Source organism: Heloderma suspectum, chromosome 2, assembly GCF_057233095.1.
Source record: "Heloderma suspectum isolate Gila_16-S chromosome 2, 16-S_ref, whole genome shotgun sequence".
In the NCBI taxonomy this organism is placed as follows: domain Eukaryota; kingdom Metazoa; phylum Chordata; class Lepidosauria; order Squamata; family Helodermatidae; genus Heloderma; species Heloderma suspectum.
In genome coordinates this window covers 173903963-173919966 of record NC_139459.1, presented here as the reverse complement: position 1 = coordinate 173919966, position 16004 = coordinate 173903963, and the positions used below count along the sequence as shown (strand labels likewise).

The following is a 16004-nucleotide window of genomic DNA, read 5'->3' as shown; positions in this document are numbered from 1 at the left end:
AATGACCTGGGTTACCTGATCGGTCCGGAGCTGGGCGCAGAAGGAGCGTGCAGCGGGCTGGCAGAGGAGAAGAGGTTGCCGGCGGGGGCTGGGATCCTCTCGCTGTTGATAGCAGAGGGCAACTATGCAGCGCCGGGGCTCGCCCGCGCCTCGCCGGCTCTGAGCAGGCCTCTCGCCTGGCTCCAGATCCGAACCGAGGGGCTCGCCCTATCCAGCCTTGGGGAGGAGGAAGATGGTCCCCGAACGGAGCGAAGTGGCGTGGAGCCGGGCCGGTAAGCTGGGGAGGGTGGTCGGGCTTTTCTCCTTCTCGCGGCGCGCGGGGGCTTCTCGGAGGACGCAGCAACAAACTTGGGTGTGCGACGGGGGAGATGCTCCAGGCAGAAGTTCCGGTAGTCCCGGCTTCTGAGCTTGGTTGCTGGTGCGATGCCCGTTTTTCCAGCCATCAGATCGCTTGCTTTGCTCAAAGGTTGCGTCTCCCAGATGTTTCGTCTAAATATCTATATTTAGATGTTCTTTTATTAAGAAAAAAAGTTCGGCTAACGCTGGACACAACGCATGTATTTAGACGCGCGCCTGAATGTATCCAATGTTGCATCCAATGTTAGCCGAACTTTTCTTTTTAAAAGATAGTTAATGGTTGTCCTTGTAAGTTTCTTGTTTTTGTTACTTGGAAGCTGCCTGGGTAGGATTTATATCCTGAAAGAAGTGTAGTACATAAATCGCCGTCGTTTCAATGGACCTACTCTAAGTAGGACTAACGTTGGACACAGCTCTGTCCTTTGAAGTGTACTCTACGGCGCGCCGGAATGGAGTGCGCTTATGAAGAGTTTCTGCTCAGGTGCTTTTAAACGCCCAGAATCGTGGCCACGCGAGGAGTTTCTCATCGCTGCCTCCGCACGTCAGGAAACGCTCCCCGCGCGCAACGTTTTGCGTGCAGGGATGCTTTTAAAGGCACAAGAAGCTCGGGCCGAGTAAAAACAAAACAGTGGCAACGCGGTTCGCTTTTAGGAAGGGTTAAGTCAAAACAGGGTGGCCAGCTGTGACTGCCGCCTCCTTGTTATTTCGAACGGCTGGGAAGAGGGGGGAAACCCCCAAAGGTGTCAGTTTTCTGTCGTGTCAGTGTAAGCTGCACCTGTTGGACTTTTCCACTTCTACTCAGCTATTAGGGGTGCAACAATATTGGATACCTCGTAAATTAATAATAATAAAAAATAATGCAGGAGTCTTCTCATTTGCTTGTGATCCCCCTGTTTATGCTTAGTATGAATGAGTAATAATGATATTACGGGAGTCTTCCCTTTTGCTTCTGATCACCCTGTTCATGCTTGTGAGAGTCAATCGCTCGCTCTTGTCTGCGCGGGCGCGCACACCGCTTGCCCTAAAGCGGTAGACGGCGCTCCTACTCAAAGCCCGCCCCCCTTTTTACACCATGATTACACACACACCCTCCCTATTTTCTCTTACAACCAGCCACCCTGGCTTTGACCGGCACTGAAATAGGTGGTGCAGCTGAGGTGATTTCTGGGTTTTGGCTGCTGTGCAATGGTGATGTATAATGTGCGGGGGGCTTACTAACGTGAGTTCTCTTCTAAGAAAGACGACGGAAACATAAGAGGCAGTACGGCTCCATGAGCAAAACAGATTGCCCAGATTTTTTGCCTTTGCAACACTGACCTGAGGAACTGCACCTGTTGAAAATCTCTTTTGAACACTCGTTTAAAATTATGTTTTTGAGGCCCGGGAGCCCTGTTTCTCTGTTGCATCTACTCACGTTGGGTGTAACTATCTTGCTACGCAGGGATCACAGGACTCCCGCATGCCATGCATACAACATGGGGGTGGTGAAAGGATACAGAGGGCAGGACAGTTATAGTTGTCCGATAAAGCGGTGCGCTTTAAAGGCTTGGAACTGGTTTCGGGGAAATGGCGAGTGCGACTCTGTGCTGCCCTCTCCTGGACGGAGTGCACATATGCCAGTCGGTTCAAAAAGTGTTAGGGTGCTCCCTGTTTCCCACCCCCAAAGAGTGGGAGATTGGGTGAGCAATTGGTGCACAACTGGATTTACTTTTCTATTAGATGAGAGGGCAGAGACTTGTGGCAACTTTGCAATAATTGCTTAATTTACAAACATATGCTCTGTTTGTATGGGTGGAGGCAAATAGGCATTCCTGCAAGGGAGATACTCAATACCTAGTTTTATTTCAGTCAAGCTAGAAACTCTCAATTTTCTCTTCAAAACTGCCAATTGCCATTCATTCATTCATTCATTCACTCACTCACTCACTCACACACACACCCTACACCTTTTCCCCTCCCCTCAGCTGGAGGGCTATCACCTCCAAGCCCTGGTGGGTATCTCATTCAAAAACAAAGAGAGGCTCCTAGCCATCAAGAGACCGGCTCCTCACCATTAGCTCCCATAGGTGAAACATCAACTATTCATCCTAGACTACTATCAACCTTCAGTCTGCCTAACAAAGCGATGGTGGCTTAACAAGAATGGCTAACTTACAAAGCTGACTATGGTGTGGGTTTCAGGGTAAAGAAGAGAAACATGGGTATTCTTGGTTACAATTGCTGATTCTTTTTTTTTCCTGGCAAGACACCTGTGCCTTTAACATTTATGTAGTGGGAAAAAGTTCAGCAGGTGGTGTTTTCCTCCTCTCTGTGCCAGGAAACTGAAGCTCACTAGTTACATTCCTGTCATAAGCTTTGAAATGGAGAGGTGTGGGGAGGTGACAGCCCTCTCTAGTTGTTGTTGTTGTTGTTTTAGCATCTGGTCAGATGAGCAAATATGTTGGTGCTCTGCTACAGGTAAATGGTAGCTTTACAATTTAAAATTGCCCCTATCTGTCAATGATGGACAGAGGATAATTTGTGAGGATACAACGGTGAGGAGGAGGATAATGTAAGCCGCCTTGAGTTCCTTGCGAGAGGGAGAAAGGCGGGGTATAAATGCAATAAATAAATAAATAAATAAATAAATAAAGGATCTATGCCTCAAGCAGATGCGGTCTACATACTGGATGAGAGACCTGGTGGTTGGAGGGCAGCCAATTACAGAAAGGGAATTGCTTGACTGCCTGGAGGAGATTCGTCCCTCTTGGCTACAAAAATTTTGGAGACTGTCCCTTTCTAGACATGTAGTTGCTAAAGGGGAGACTTCCTGTGCCCTGATGGAATCTGAAGAACTGTGTGTTCAATCAAGAGTTCGGGAATGGGATCCTACCAAAACTATACTCTATGATGCTTCGTTCTGCCGCATGGGACCTGTGTGGTGTAAAATCTGTTTGGGAGGCAGATTTGGTGTCTTCAGTATCTGATGCAAGCTGGAAAGTGCTGTGGTCACATTTCCCATTCCGCACCATTTCTGCCAGGCTCAGAGAGAATGCAGTTAAAGCTGTCCATAGGTGTTACTATATGCCCCACTTAGATTGCATCGTAGGTACCCCACTTTATCTCCTAATTGTTGGTGAAGTTGCAACACTGCAGGCTCTTGGATGCCCATGTGGTGGGAATGCTCAGGGTCTATGTGTTCCGGTCTCAGATTTTTGGAATAATCTCAGACATTATATCTCAACCTGTTAGTCCTGACCCACTACTTCCTTTATTATCGATTTATGACAATGTTGGTAGAAAAATAATCTATAAGGACTTGTTGAAAGATCTTGTTAGCACTGGCCCGTTTAGAAATTACTCAGCATTGGAAGTCAGCTGCAGGTTTTACTTTACAAGGTTGGCTAATGAAGCAAATAGCTCTGGCAGAGATTCCGCTGAATCAGAGCTGATGACTTTGATGACTTGGCAAAAGGGACTGTTTTACTGAAATTTGGTCTCCCTTCTTTGCGCTTGTGAATAGAAGTATCCCTAAATACATGTCCCTGGAGACCCAGAAGTCCTTTTGGAGAGATTTAGTTTATTGAACTTCTTGGTACCATAGAATATCTTCAAGCTCCAAAGCTGAAATCTGATTATTTTCTGTGAGCGTGCATTGCATTTTATATTTTTATGTGATGAGTTTGTAACATGTTGTATAATTTTTAATAAATTTTTTAAAAACACCATAAAACAGCCTGTCTAAACAGGTCTTTAAGGCCAGTGCTACTATTTCATGGCTAACAATGTATTTAATCTTACAAGAATCGGAAGACACCTGTCAAATCAGATGATGAGAAGTGGTTTGGTTTTCCCAATAAAAGTAGCCCAGTTCTGAATAATAACAAAAGCAGATGCAGTCTTCCTCCACTCCTGCATTTCCTTTCTGGAGAGAGCAACATGTTGACTTCTGCCTGTGACTCGGCTGTTAAAGGCAAAGAACCTCCATTCATAAAAACAATATGTCAACAATGCACCCGGGTATCTTTGTCCTCCTCTGTTTATTCTAAAGCTGGGCTGAGAGAGATATTTAACCAGGAACACCAGGGGAAGCTGGTTCCTGCAGGGAGGGAGAGCAGATGTCGTTTCTGTGAGTCACTACAAGGATCTGGGTGGCTTTGCCATTGACTCACATTTCCTGTGTACCAGCCCTTGCAGGCTGAGGATAAATAAATAAAACCTTAGAAAATGTTGCTTTCCCTGGTCAATTTCGCTAGCTTTTCCAGCTTGCTCCAGTGCCTCTAGGACAGGGGCAGGCAGCTTGTGGGCCTCCAAATATTTGGCCTACAACCTGCATCATCCCTAGTCAGTATAGCCAGCAGTGAGGGATCATAGGAGTTGTGCCTCTCCAGATGTTTTTTCTGGCCTACAAGTTGCCTCCCCCTGCTGTTGGATAGCTGAAACTGATTTGCAGTGAACCTTCATGTGATGCAAAGTGTGAACTGAGTTGCTGTGATAGAAATACAGCTATTGGGCAAGCAGTTTGTGTGTGTGAGACGTGTGCTTATTAGAAATGCGTGCACACAGCCATAGTTCCAAAGTGGTAAAATATTCATGGCTCGCAACACGCTTCAATTGTGTGTTATTCAAATCAATTGTGTTTTACCACATTGAGAAGATGTGCACAGATAGATAATACACACAGAGCTACAAGAGGGAGCTTGAAACACTAATTTGATAACTAACCGGTGATGAACCGTGGCCGTGTCTTCACGCAAGTCCTCCCGAAGTAACGTTGTTGTTTCTGCTCTGCTTGTTCCAGGCAAAGACAAAGAATCGTTTGAAGCTCTGTATAAGCGAGGGGGCTTGTTGGGCAAGGGCGGCTTTGGCACGGTGTATGCTGGGCACAGGATTGCTGATGGACTACAGGTGAGACAGTGCGATGGGGTGGTTGCCACAGGGCCACTGCACAGGCCACGTGGCAGCAAGTGCAGCGGAGGCTGGTGGCTCCTATTTCAGTGGGGCTGTGAATCCGCTCTGGGTTTCAGCCAAAACTCTAAAGGAGCTATCCAAGGTGCTGAACCCTGCACATTGGATAGCTCTTTTAGGGTTCTTACTGGTTGCGACTGAAACTCGGAGCAGATGCAGAGCCCCACTGAAATAGGAATCCCCAGCCTCCACTGAGCAAGTGTTGGGTTTGCCACTGTGTATGTGTGTATGGGGGCTGGGGGGAGTATAAACCCAAGGATCGCAGAGCTCCCAGATCTCTATTGTAATGCCCTTGGGGAGTTTTTTGTGGTGGCAGTGGTGATGGCAATGAAGCCTCTGGCAGTGATTGGTTGAACTGCCCTGGTGTCATGGAAGGGCTGGGAGAGGGCCTCTGGCCACCATTGGCTGAGCTTCTCTTAAGCTAAGGAAGGACAGTGAGATGAGCAGGCAAGGGCTTAAAATAAATAACAGAGCCAGGGAAGGAGGGGGGGGGGCTAGGAAAGGAGGGTTCAGACCACAAGGAGTGCTCCAGACTGGGGGTGGGCAGAAGGTAGATCAGGATCTACCGGTAGATCTCTGGGTCGGCAAGGATGTCTGATTTCCAGTTGTTTGGCAACAACCAAATGACTCCCCACTCCATTATCCTGCTGAAATTAAGAAAGCTGGGTGAGAGATCAGGGGTGGATTTTTGTGTGGAAGGGCTGGATCATGAATCTTCTTAGAGAAGATTGGCAAGTGCTGCTCGTTCTGCAGGGGTAAAGGATGGTGGAACTGCTCAGATGCCCTTTTCTGCACACAGCTCTTGAAAAGAGGCCAGGGCCCCACAGTCTGCCTTTGCATCCGCTTGCCCTGTTCATGTTCGTGTTGCCCAAAACAAGAGAGGTTGCCATCTTTTAATTTTTATTTGACTGGCACATGCGTATGCCCATCTTGTTTTTAATAGGTACACATTAAATGTTTTATGGGTACATGTTAAAACACAAGTATGTAACAGCGTGTCCTTTACTGGGGCAGATAGGAGGGCTGAGAGGAACAGATGGCAGCATCTAGGGAAAAGCTGGCCCTGATTTGGCTTCATATCACTACCGTGATTTAGGCTCTTATTTCTCTGTCTTTTGCTCAACAGGTTGCAATCAAACATGTTGCCAGGAACAGGGTTGCTGAGTGGGCAGAGCTGGTGAGTCTGAAGCTCAATCTTCCCCTCTGTACTCCAGTAATTTATCTGTTTCACCCCCTGAGTAACAGGGCTGGTTCAAGACATTTTGCTCTCTGAAGCACAACAGCAAATGGTGCCCCCACCCCCATCCCACCCAAATCAAGGTGGATAATGCCCAAGGCTGATCTAATTATTTCAGCATTTGTGGCAGAAAATTCCACAAGCTCCTCTCCCCTTCCATGGCAGTAAAACTACAACAATAAAATAATGAATAATTTGCAGCCCTTTCACGGCAGACAATGTTTGCTGCCTGAGGTGGTTGCCGCACGCTGCCTTGTGGTAGGGCCGGTCCTGTGAAGAAATTTTGAGCACAATGCCCTGGATTCTTTAGAGCAGTAGGGGTGGGGAACCTGTAGCCCTCAAGAGAATGATGGACTACAACTCCCATCTTCCCGGGCCATGTTGGTTGGGGCCGAGGGGAGCTAGAGTCCAACAAACCTCCAGAGGGCCCCTTGTTTCCCATCTGTGTTTTAGAGGAAGCCACAAGGGTTTTGCCCCAGTCTGAGATGGCTGTATAGATGCGGGTTTTATTCCGGCCTGGTTCTAGAAGGGGCCCTCAATGGCGCAGGCCTTGGGGCGATGCCTCCCCCCCTCGAGCTTTCACTCTTTGCTCCTTTCCGATGTGGGTGCTGCCCTGAGCTCCTTGCGCTGAGCCCTTCCCCGTCTTCCTCTGCAGCCTAATGGGACGCTGGCTCCTCTCGAGGTGGCGCTGATGAAGCTGGTGTGCTCGGGAGCTGGGCACCGCAGCGTGGTCCGGCTCTTGGATTGGTATGAAGCCCCCGAGGGCTTCTTCCTGGTGCTGGAGAGGCCAGAGCACTGCCAGGACCTCTTTGACTACGTGACGGAGCGGGGCCCCCTGCCCGAGAAGCTCAGCCGGCGATTCTTCCGCCAGGTGGTGGAAGCGGTGTGCCACTGCCATGCCCAGGGAGTGGTCCACCGGGACATCAAGGACGAGAACATCCTGGTTGATGTGCGCACGGGCAACCTCAAGCTCATTGACTTTGGTTCTGGGGCCCTGCTGAGGGATTCTGTCTACACAGAGTTTGACGGTGAGTGTCGAGAGAGCCGAGTGTTTTCTCCCAGGGAAGAGAGGGCTGCTGGTTCCAGGGGCAGTAAGCCGAGAGGTGGCACTGCTGAGAACCGGTGCGGTGTTTGAAAGTGGGTCGGGCGAAGGAGGAACCAGGTTCAAAGACCCACGCTGCTCCAAAAGCTCCCTGGGCACCTTGGATCGTGCTTTGGCCTCCCCTGATGTTGCAAAGCTCAAAGGCTGCTCAGATCCCCTTGGAGACAGTTGGGACCCTGGTCTGGAAGAAGGGTGCCATGTACTCATTACCGAAACAGAGGAAATGTATCATCAAAAAAGGGGACGAAAGAGGCCGGAGACTTCCATAAAATTCACATGTGCTATTTTTGGTGTATAGATGCAGATTTAGGATTAATGGCTGTCATTAAAATAGAAACAAAATCCATCTCACTCTAGTGGGGAAGACTTCGGCCTTGCTCGTTCCACTAACTAGGTGCTAACTGTGGACAGGCAGCCTCAAGGCCTCTCCCTTCTTATGGTTCTTTATCTCTAAACCGGACTTGGACTGGGCAGCCTTCCAATAGAGGACTATCCTCTGTAAAGTAGGACACCCGGACACCCCGAGTTTTGTGGTTATCTGGTGCCTAGCACTCCCATTCTGGCTCAGTGTCTCTAGCTTCCAGTCTGCTTCTGAGCTTGCTTTACATGTTGGCTATGTTCTTTCAGGCCCAAAATAATCTGAGCAAGGCTAGCTGTTGCTTTTAAAAAACACACACAGACACACAGCAGCCAACTCCTGCATTGAGCAGGGGGTTGGACTCGATGGCCTAGTAGGCCCCTTCCAACCCTACCATTCTATGATTCTATGAATTCCCATCTGAACTCCACATGAAGATCTTTCAGGAGGCCTTGCATGAGGATGATCCACAGGTGCTCAAAGCAGGGCCTTCTCAGTCATGGCACCACAATTATAGTATGAATTGCCTAGAAAGGCCTGCCTAGCCAAATCTTCTGTGAATTTTAGGGAACAGCAGAGACTTTCCTGTTTTTCAGCACATTATTGGCAATGTTATGTTTTAAAACTGGGTTCTGGTTATTTGTTCCCTGATCTCTTGCTGCTTTGTTGGTGTTTACTTGCTGCTGAATTGACTTTTAATGTACTGTTTCTAGTTTTCTGGGTTTAATTTGTACACCGCTGTGACCGCTTTCTTTCTAGAAAAGTGGTCTAAGCTGTTTGTAGGTGCTATTTGACTTTTTGGGGAAAATACTCCTTTAAGATGTTACATGTTGATAGTAACCTGTTTGTTCCCCCCACCTCTCTTTCTCAGGCACACGTGTGTACAGCCCACCGGAGTGGGTGGAATCCCAGCAGTACCATGCTCTCCCAGCCACTATCTGGTCCCTGGGAATCCTGCTGTATGACATGATGTGTGGTGACATCCCCTTTGAACGGGACGATGAGATCGTGGCTGCCAGCGTGGAGTTCCGCACCCCTGTCTCTGCTGGTGAGCATCCGCCTGTGGTTCTCTGCTGCTTGTCTTCCTGGGTAGCCTGTATGGGCAGGGCTGGCTCTACCATTAGGCAAAGTGAGGCATTCACCTCAGGCGGCAGATACTGGGAGGCGGCAGCAAAGTGTTGGAGGAGAGGGCTGTGGGCCATGCAGCCAGCCCTGCACCCCCTAAGCTAGCCTGCTGCCTTGGGGTGTGGTGGAGGATGCTGTTCCCTTGGCAGTATCGAAGGAAGATTCAGCTGCCAATCCAGCTGACTTCTGTCCATGGAATGGGAAGGGGTGCCATCTTGTCCTTTGCCTCAGGCAGCAAAATGTTTTGGGCGTGCCCCAAGTAAGAATCAGTACATAGTATTATTAAACTGGGGAGAACAAGAGAGTTGAATTTTACCAGTTCGTACATTAGCCTGCCCACGTTGGAACCAGTGTGCTTCCCATACTGTTCCAGTAACATCTGCAGTAAGCAGCCACACAGATGTAGCAGCCATGCTGCTCAGGCTCCCCGGCTCCCCTTCATTCTGAGGCTGCACCAAGCCTTAAAGCAGCCTTCCCAAATCTGGTGGCCTCCAGATGTTTTGGACTTCAGCTCCCAACAGCCCAAGCCAGCATGGCCAATGGTCAGGAATGCTGGGAACTGTAGTCCAAAACATTTGGAGGACACCAGGTTGGAGAATGCTGTCTTAAGGACTAGCAACTTTTGTGCCTTTTTATAAGGGAAAGCTGAGTTTCTCAAGATGGTATGTTCTTTACCCAGTACTGAGTCACTGTAATTCTGAATTCAGATTAGAAAAGCCTAACAGAGAATGGGGGGAATGGTTTTGGAGCCAGGACTTCTGGATTCTTTCTAACTTTGACTCTTGCATCCCAGACTGCAGAGATCTCATCCAGTGGTGCTTATCTCCAGAGCCTTCTGAGCGGCCAACGCTGGAGCAAGTGCTCTTGCATCCGTGGCTAAAACTTGACCCCCTTCAGCCTGAAGAACTGCAGAACACAGCATCCTCCAGGGCTACAGCTTGCAACAGCAGCTGAGAGACTGAACCTTGGGTTTTTTTTGTTGCCTCCTCCCCTTCAGCAATGGGGGCGGTGGCAGCGGTGCTGATGGTACCGATGGAACCTCAACCAGCCAGGCTCAGTCACTGGCTGAGAAAGAGTTAACCTGGTTCTACAGGTTGTCCCCCCCCCCCTTCTACAAACTGAACTAATCACAGGAGGGGATCCAGACCTCTGAGCTGGAAGTGCTCTCAACTACCCAAATGATGTTTGAATTCTGGCCTGCCCAGGGACCAGACATCTCCATAAATGTAAATACTTGTGTATTGCTATTTGCCAGGGTGTCCCCAGCCTCTGGGAAGAAAAGGAATATGGGGTGGATCTCTACCTCCCCCGCAACTATTTCCAAACCTTCTGGGGTTAACCAGCAGGCTGAATCTGTGTGTGTGTGTGTGTGTGTGTGTGTGTGTATGTGCGTATGTGTCCTTTTTTAAAGGAAGTTTTGTGAAGAGAAATTCCATCCAGCAGGAAAATCTGCATGGATATCTATTTAATAAAAAAAATACAACCTTATGAAACTGAATCCTGGTTCCTGATTCATTCTCTCTCCCCCCCCCCCCCCCGCTCCCTCTAAGGTTGAAGAATTGTTCTTCCTCCGTACATTTACATTTTTTACATTTACATCTGCCTCAGTACATTTACATCTAAGATTTGTACATAATGGTAAGCCATAATGAAGTTTGTTGGAATTTGGCTTGTCATTGTTTCTGCACCCATCCCTGCAACAAATCATGGTTTGTTAATCAGCTATAAACAACAAACAGAAGCAATGGTTTGTTGTTGGCTTATGAAGTCTGGCTTGTTTAAACCATGGCTTGTGACGTTTGAACCCAGAACCATCGCTTATCCCTGGGTTGTTTGTGCACCCTGAGACAGAGGTGCTCAGCAACATCAGCTGAAAATAAAACTGCTCTGATGGTTGGGAAAGTGGGCAGGAGAGAAACAAACCAGAAGTAGGGAAAGTTGTGGTTGGTTTGTTCACCTGTAAAACAGTTAATGGTTAAAGCAACAAACCATGGTTAATATAAACCATGGTTTAGTGTTACGTGTGCACACAGCCAATATCAAAGTCAAACCTAAATTGGTTAGAACGTACGTTACATTTCTCCCATGGTGGTCTATCCTATTTTAACGACATTCAGATGACACGAACGGTGGCCAGAGTGGCTTGCTTTCTGAAGGCTGTCAGGGCTGGCCTAACACATTTTGGCACCTGAGGTAGAAAATCCTAACCTGTCTGTCTCCCACCCTAAATTTGCTGCTTGAAGCAGCTGCCTCCTAGTACTGTGTATCAAAATGGTTTTGGAGACAAATGGCTTTAATGGTGCTTGAAGTGGGGACAGAGTGTTCGGCTTTTGTTCTCTAACCTACGTGATCAGATGTGTGATGGGTAGATGCGATGCAGAGGCACAAGCGTGCCTGTAAAGTTAAGCCAGATAGGTCAGACACGGAGGCACCATGTTGGAGACCCCAGCACTAAACTGTTCTGTCTTGTTTAATGGTTTTTTTCTGGTAAGAAAAATAGAGGTGGGTGGGAAAACAGGAGGGTTACAAATGGAAGATGGTGTCGTCCAGAGCCCCTGTAAAATTCCGTGATGCAGTTGCATAATAAAAGCCTTGTCTGGAAATGCTCTGTGTCCTCCCTCTATCAACCTTTCCTGCCCCCACATACAGCCTTTCACTACTAACATATGCAATCATCCTAATAGCAAAATCATTCTCTTGAGTGCTGATCTTTATGTAGCCCAAATGTCACCATCCATACACAAGAGGGAGTTATGAGCAGGCCCAGATAAGCCCCAATTGCAGAAGTACAAAAAAAAAATATTGGGGGGGGAATCACCCTAAGCACGCACCCCCCCCCCAATGCAACAGCCTATTGAGGACTGAACATGCTGAGTGGGCACAGAATGCTGGCTGACTGTTGTGGGAGGGAATGGAAATTCAGCGGGAGGGACAATAGAAGGGAGTATTGTGGAAAGGATGGCTGGCAGGAACCCAGAAGAGGAGCATTCCACACTGCAACATTTTGTTGCATATACCACAGACTCTCTCTATAACCCAAATGAAAGCAAAGGGTCATTGTGCAGTTAAGTGGCAACGGCCCGCATAACGTCCTGAGCTTCAATGGTCCTCCAGTTTCTGGACGAACAGAATTGGGGCTGAAAGGCTAAGTTGTAAGCAAGCACAATATGTGATATCGTAGGATGTGCTGACTGCTTACATGATGCAGAAGTTAAGCTTGGATCCCGTAAATTTCAATTTCCATGCATTTTGGCACATTAGTAAATCTGTCAGCACTACAACTTCTTTTCAGCCAGCAGCAGGGAATGGGTGGCCCTCCAGATGTTGTTGGACTGCAGCTCCCATCATACCTGACCACTGGCTATGCTGGTTAGGGCTGGTGGGAGTCGGAGAACATCTGTGGGGGCATTCGTTCCCCACCCCTACTTTAAACCAAAGTTTTTTTTAATAAACAAAGTTGAGAACTAGAGAGACCCAGGCATCATCTTCGCACAACACTTTTAAGGGGTTTGCCTGAAAATATTAAGTGGAAATTTGGTGACAAACGCATGTAGAATACAGCTTGGCTACAGCTTCCTGTTGAATATATGCTGGATTTGTTGCTGTGTAATATGCGGGCTGACCCTTTTTGTAGGAATTCTGTGGAATTCCCTCCAAAAGGAGATCCACATTGCTGCCCTGTTTTTAGTCTGCCACGCATTGGAGCCTTAGGCCATTAGCATTCTAGTTGGCATTAAGTGTTGCCTCCTGTTTTTGTGTATTTCTACAATGACTTCCAATTTGAATGGATGCTTTATACTGGTTTTGCCATGTATCCTATTCTTTTATTTTAAGCTTCCTTAATTTTTCGTTGTTTAAAAGCCGGTTATAAGCATAGTCCTTAGGATTAATATACCAGGAATAACAGAGAACTGTCTCTGTCCATGTCACCTTGTTAGAAGTTCAGGTACGATAAAACTGCAACTTTTATACCCGCTTGCCTGGGAATAAGCCTCACTGAAGTCAATGGGACTCACTTCTGAATAGATGTATATAGGATTGTGCTATAGCAGCGTCTTCTCAATATTCCTAGGAAATTTGAATCTCACCCAATAGTGCACTTTATTATTTGTACAACGTGTATACTGTTTAATATAAAATCTCTAAGTGGTTTACAAACAAATATTTAAAATCACAGTACACTTAGTATACAATATAACACTAAGGAATTTCAACCTGCAACAACAAAGGTGAGTAAAAAAGAAACAATGAAAAAGATGGTAAAACTTGGGCCCACATACCTTCAAGTCCCTTGAGCTTCTTACTTTTATGAGAGTTGCTAGCATTTATTGTAAGCCCCTCTCAGTGATCACAGATGCAAAAGATACTTTGCACAGTCTCACATGTTCCAAGTAGGTGGCAATTATCCATGCTAATATCTCCACTAAGCTTGTTACTAGGGATCTATTGTTTATACACATACACATACATCATATAGATATAGAGGGAGGAGGGGTGTTTGTTTGGGACTGAGGCATGTTCCCCTTCCTTTCCATCCTTTTTGGCTGCACTAGACCGGGCGGGGGGGACGTGACGTGTGGCCTCCCAGATGTTGGATTCCAACTCCCATCATCCTTGACCACTGGCCATGCTGCCTGGGGCCAATGGGAGCTGGAGTTCAACAACATCTGGAAGACCACAGGTTCCCTACCCCCGCATTAGACTCAACTCCTAGAGGGAGGAAGTTAATCTACACCTGCCACTCCCTTCGCTAGAAACAGAACATTCCAATCCAGGGGAGAATGCTTGGCTTATGAACACAGCAGGACAAGTTCCTGTAAATCCCACCCTCAGGGATGTCAGTCCGGGAATGCCAACCAGGATCAAGGAGTGGAGTGACGCATGACTCCCGCCCGCATCACTCTACTGTTGACTTTCCCTCCCTTGTATACACTTACCTGCCATGCCCAGACAAGCCTGCGCCATCCACCTGTATGCCTCTTCGTGCCTTCATATTTGTGTACCTGCCCTTCCCACTTGCAACACCTTGTGTAGGAAGATTCAGTCATAGACATTAGTAGCAGGGCCGGGGAACTGGGTGACAGGTGGCTTTGGAACAGGCAGAAAGCCAAGCTTCAAGGAAGAGGCCTTGTTCCAAAGCCAGGTAAGGAAGGGAATGACTGGAAACAACTGATCTATTATTATAGGACTATCGATATACATCAGCTTTCCCAAACCTGGCGACCTCCCAATGTCTTGGACTACAGCTCCCATCAACCCCAGCCAGCATGCCCAGTACTTTACAGTGTAAATTTCAGCAAATGTTCCCTTACAGTCTAAGGCTATTGTAAAGCTCTGCATTTCTCAGCCTCCACTCTCCCCGCACCTGCGATATGGACGTAATATGTGACTGGGGATAAAACCCTGTGGAACCCCATGGGACTCATTTCTGAGTAAACATGCATTGCATTGTGCTGTAAATTACAGGGCTGTTTTCAGGATTACTGAAATAATGTATGTGTGGTACTATATAAATGCTAATTACTATCATTAACACATTCCACAGGGCTCGCTGTGTTAGCCTGTAGAAGGAAAAAAACAACCAAGTGTCATGCATTTATATTTTCATGTATCTGGCAAAGGAGGCTCTAGTCCAGGGGTGGGCAATTTGTGGCCCTCCAGATGTGTTGGCCTCGAACTTCCATGATCCATCATGACTGGCTATGCTGGCTAGGGGTGATGGGAGTTGTAAGCCAAAACATCTGGAAGGCCACAAGCTTCCCACCCCTGGACTAGTCCATGAAAGCTTATGTCACAGTTGATGAATAGCAGTGCAATCCTATGCAGGTCTATTCAGAAGTAAGCCCTCTTGAGTTCAAGGGCACTTATTCCCAGGTGTATAGGACTGCAGTGGGATTCCTATAGGACAGTGCTACACATTTTTAGGATACCACAAGACTCTTGGAAATAAAGTACTTTTTAATGAAAAGAAGTAAAAAACATCTATGATTCCTTTGTCTCGAGACCACCCTTCCAGGTTATTTTTGATACTATTATTTTCCCTTGCTAGAAGGGTTAAAAATGTCATCGGGGACAACAGAGAAATCCTGGCCTTTATCACAGCTGTGATTAGAAGCAGTGTGTTGTTACCCTGCTGCTGCCCCCCCCCCCAAAAGTAGAACAGCAAAGATATTACACTGTTCTTTCAAATGCCTGTTGCTTCCTCATATAGAAAGTTTGAGAACTGTGGCTGAAAGTGGCTTACAACAACCTTGTGATGTAGTCCACTGTTAACATTGCAGTCTAGAGGTGGTGCTGAGCTTGAGAGTATTTTACAACTACTCTACACTATAACACAAAGTTTATCCAGAGTCTTGAAATCACTTCCCTCAGTGCTCAGTTCCATGCAGAAGCCTTGGTAGTCCAGTAAAGGCAGTGAAAAATACATGCACACTTTAAAACAATTCAAAAAGAAAATATTTTTGAGGCAACAATCAGACCAGCATAAGAAACAACATACTAAAAGTTGCAATGTCTATTCTAGTTCAATGCAAAATGTGGTGTTTTTTTTTCAACCCCTGTTGTCAGACTAGCCTTTTTACAGGGCAGAAAGGGGCGGCAACTCCAGGCACTGCAGGCCACCCTCCTATGGGGTCTTCAGAAGCCCCAGGTGGCTGCTGAGGCCTCTTCCCAAGCTCTGAGGAGCCATGCTCCAGCCAAACAGGAAGTGACCCGCTGACAGTGTAAAACACTGTCAAGCATGGTGCCCCCATGCCAAAACAGCCAATGTATAAGGAATAAGGAACTGGGGTGTGTGCACCCCATGATATGCTCTGCACCACCCCAAATTTATTTATTTATTTACAATATTTATATACTGTTCCACATCAGAAGATTCT

At 47.3% G+C, this 16004-nt stretch overlaps 1 protein-coding gene across 1 annotated transcript; it reads left to right on the top strand.

Annotated features, from left to right (window-relative positions):
* Positions 1-36: 36 nt before the first annotated feature.
* Positions 37-11726, top strand: PIM2 (Pim-2 proto-oncogene, serine/threonine kinase). The gene is made up of 6 exons (XM_084836190.1): positions 37-272; positions 5138-5244; positions 6431-6481; positions 7197-7569; positions 8873-9049; positions 9920-11726. The coding sequence occupies exons 1-6, from the start codon at positions 233-235 to the stop codon at positions 10078-10080; spliced, it is 909 nt and encodes a 302-aa protein (XP_084692316.1). The 5' UTR covers positions 37-232; the 3' UTR covers positions 10081-11726.
* The last annotated feature ends 4278 nt before the right edge of the window (positions 11727-16004 follow it).

What these genes read in the sequence shown, in the direction of transcription:
- PIM2 (XM_084836190.1), top strand. Translation starts at nt 233, where the DNA reads ATGGTCCCCGAACGGAGCGAAGTGGCGTGGAGCCGGGCCG. An exon ending in TTGCTGAGTGGGCAGAGCTG is followed by an intron (nt 6,482 to 7,196) that starts GTGAGTCTGAAG and finishes CTTCCTCTGCAG; the next exon opens with CCTAATGGGACGCTGGCTCC. An exon ending in CCGCACCCCTGTCTCTGCTG is followed by an intron (nt 9,050 to 9,919) that starts GTGAGCATCCGC and finishes CTTGCATCCCAG; the next exon opens with ACTGCAGAGATCTCATCCAG.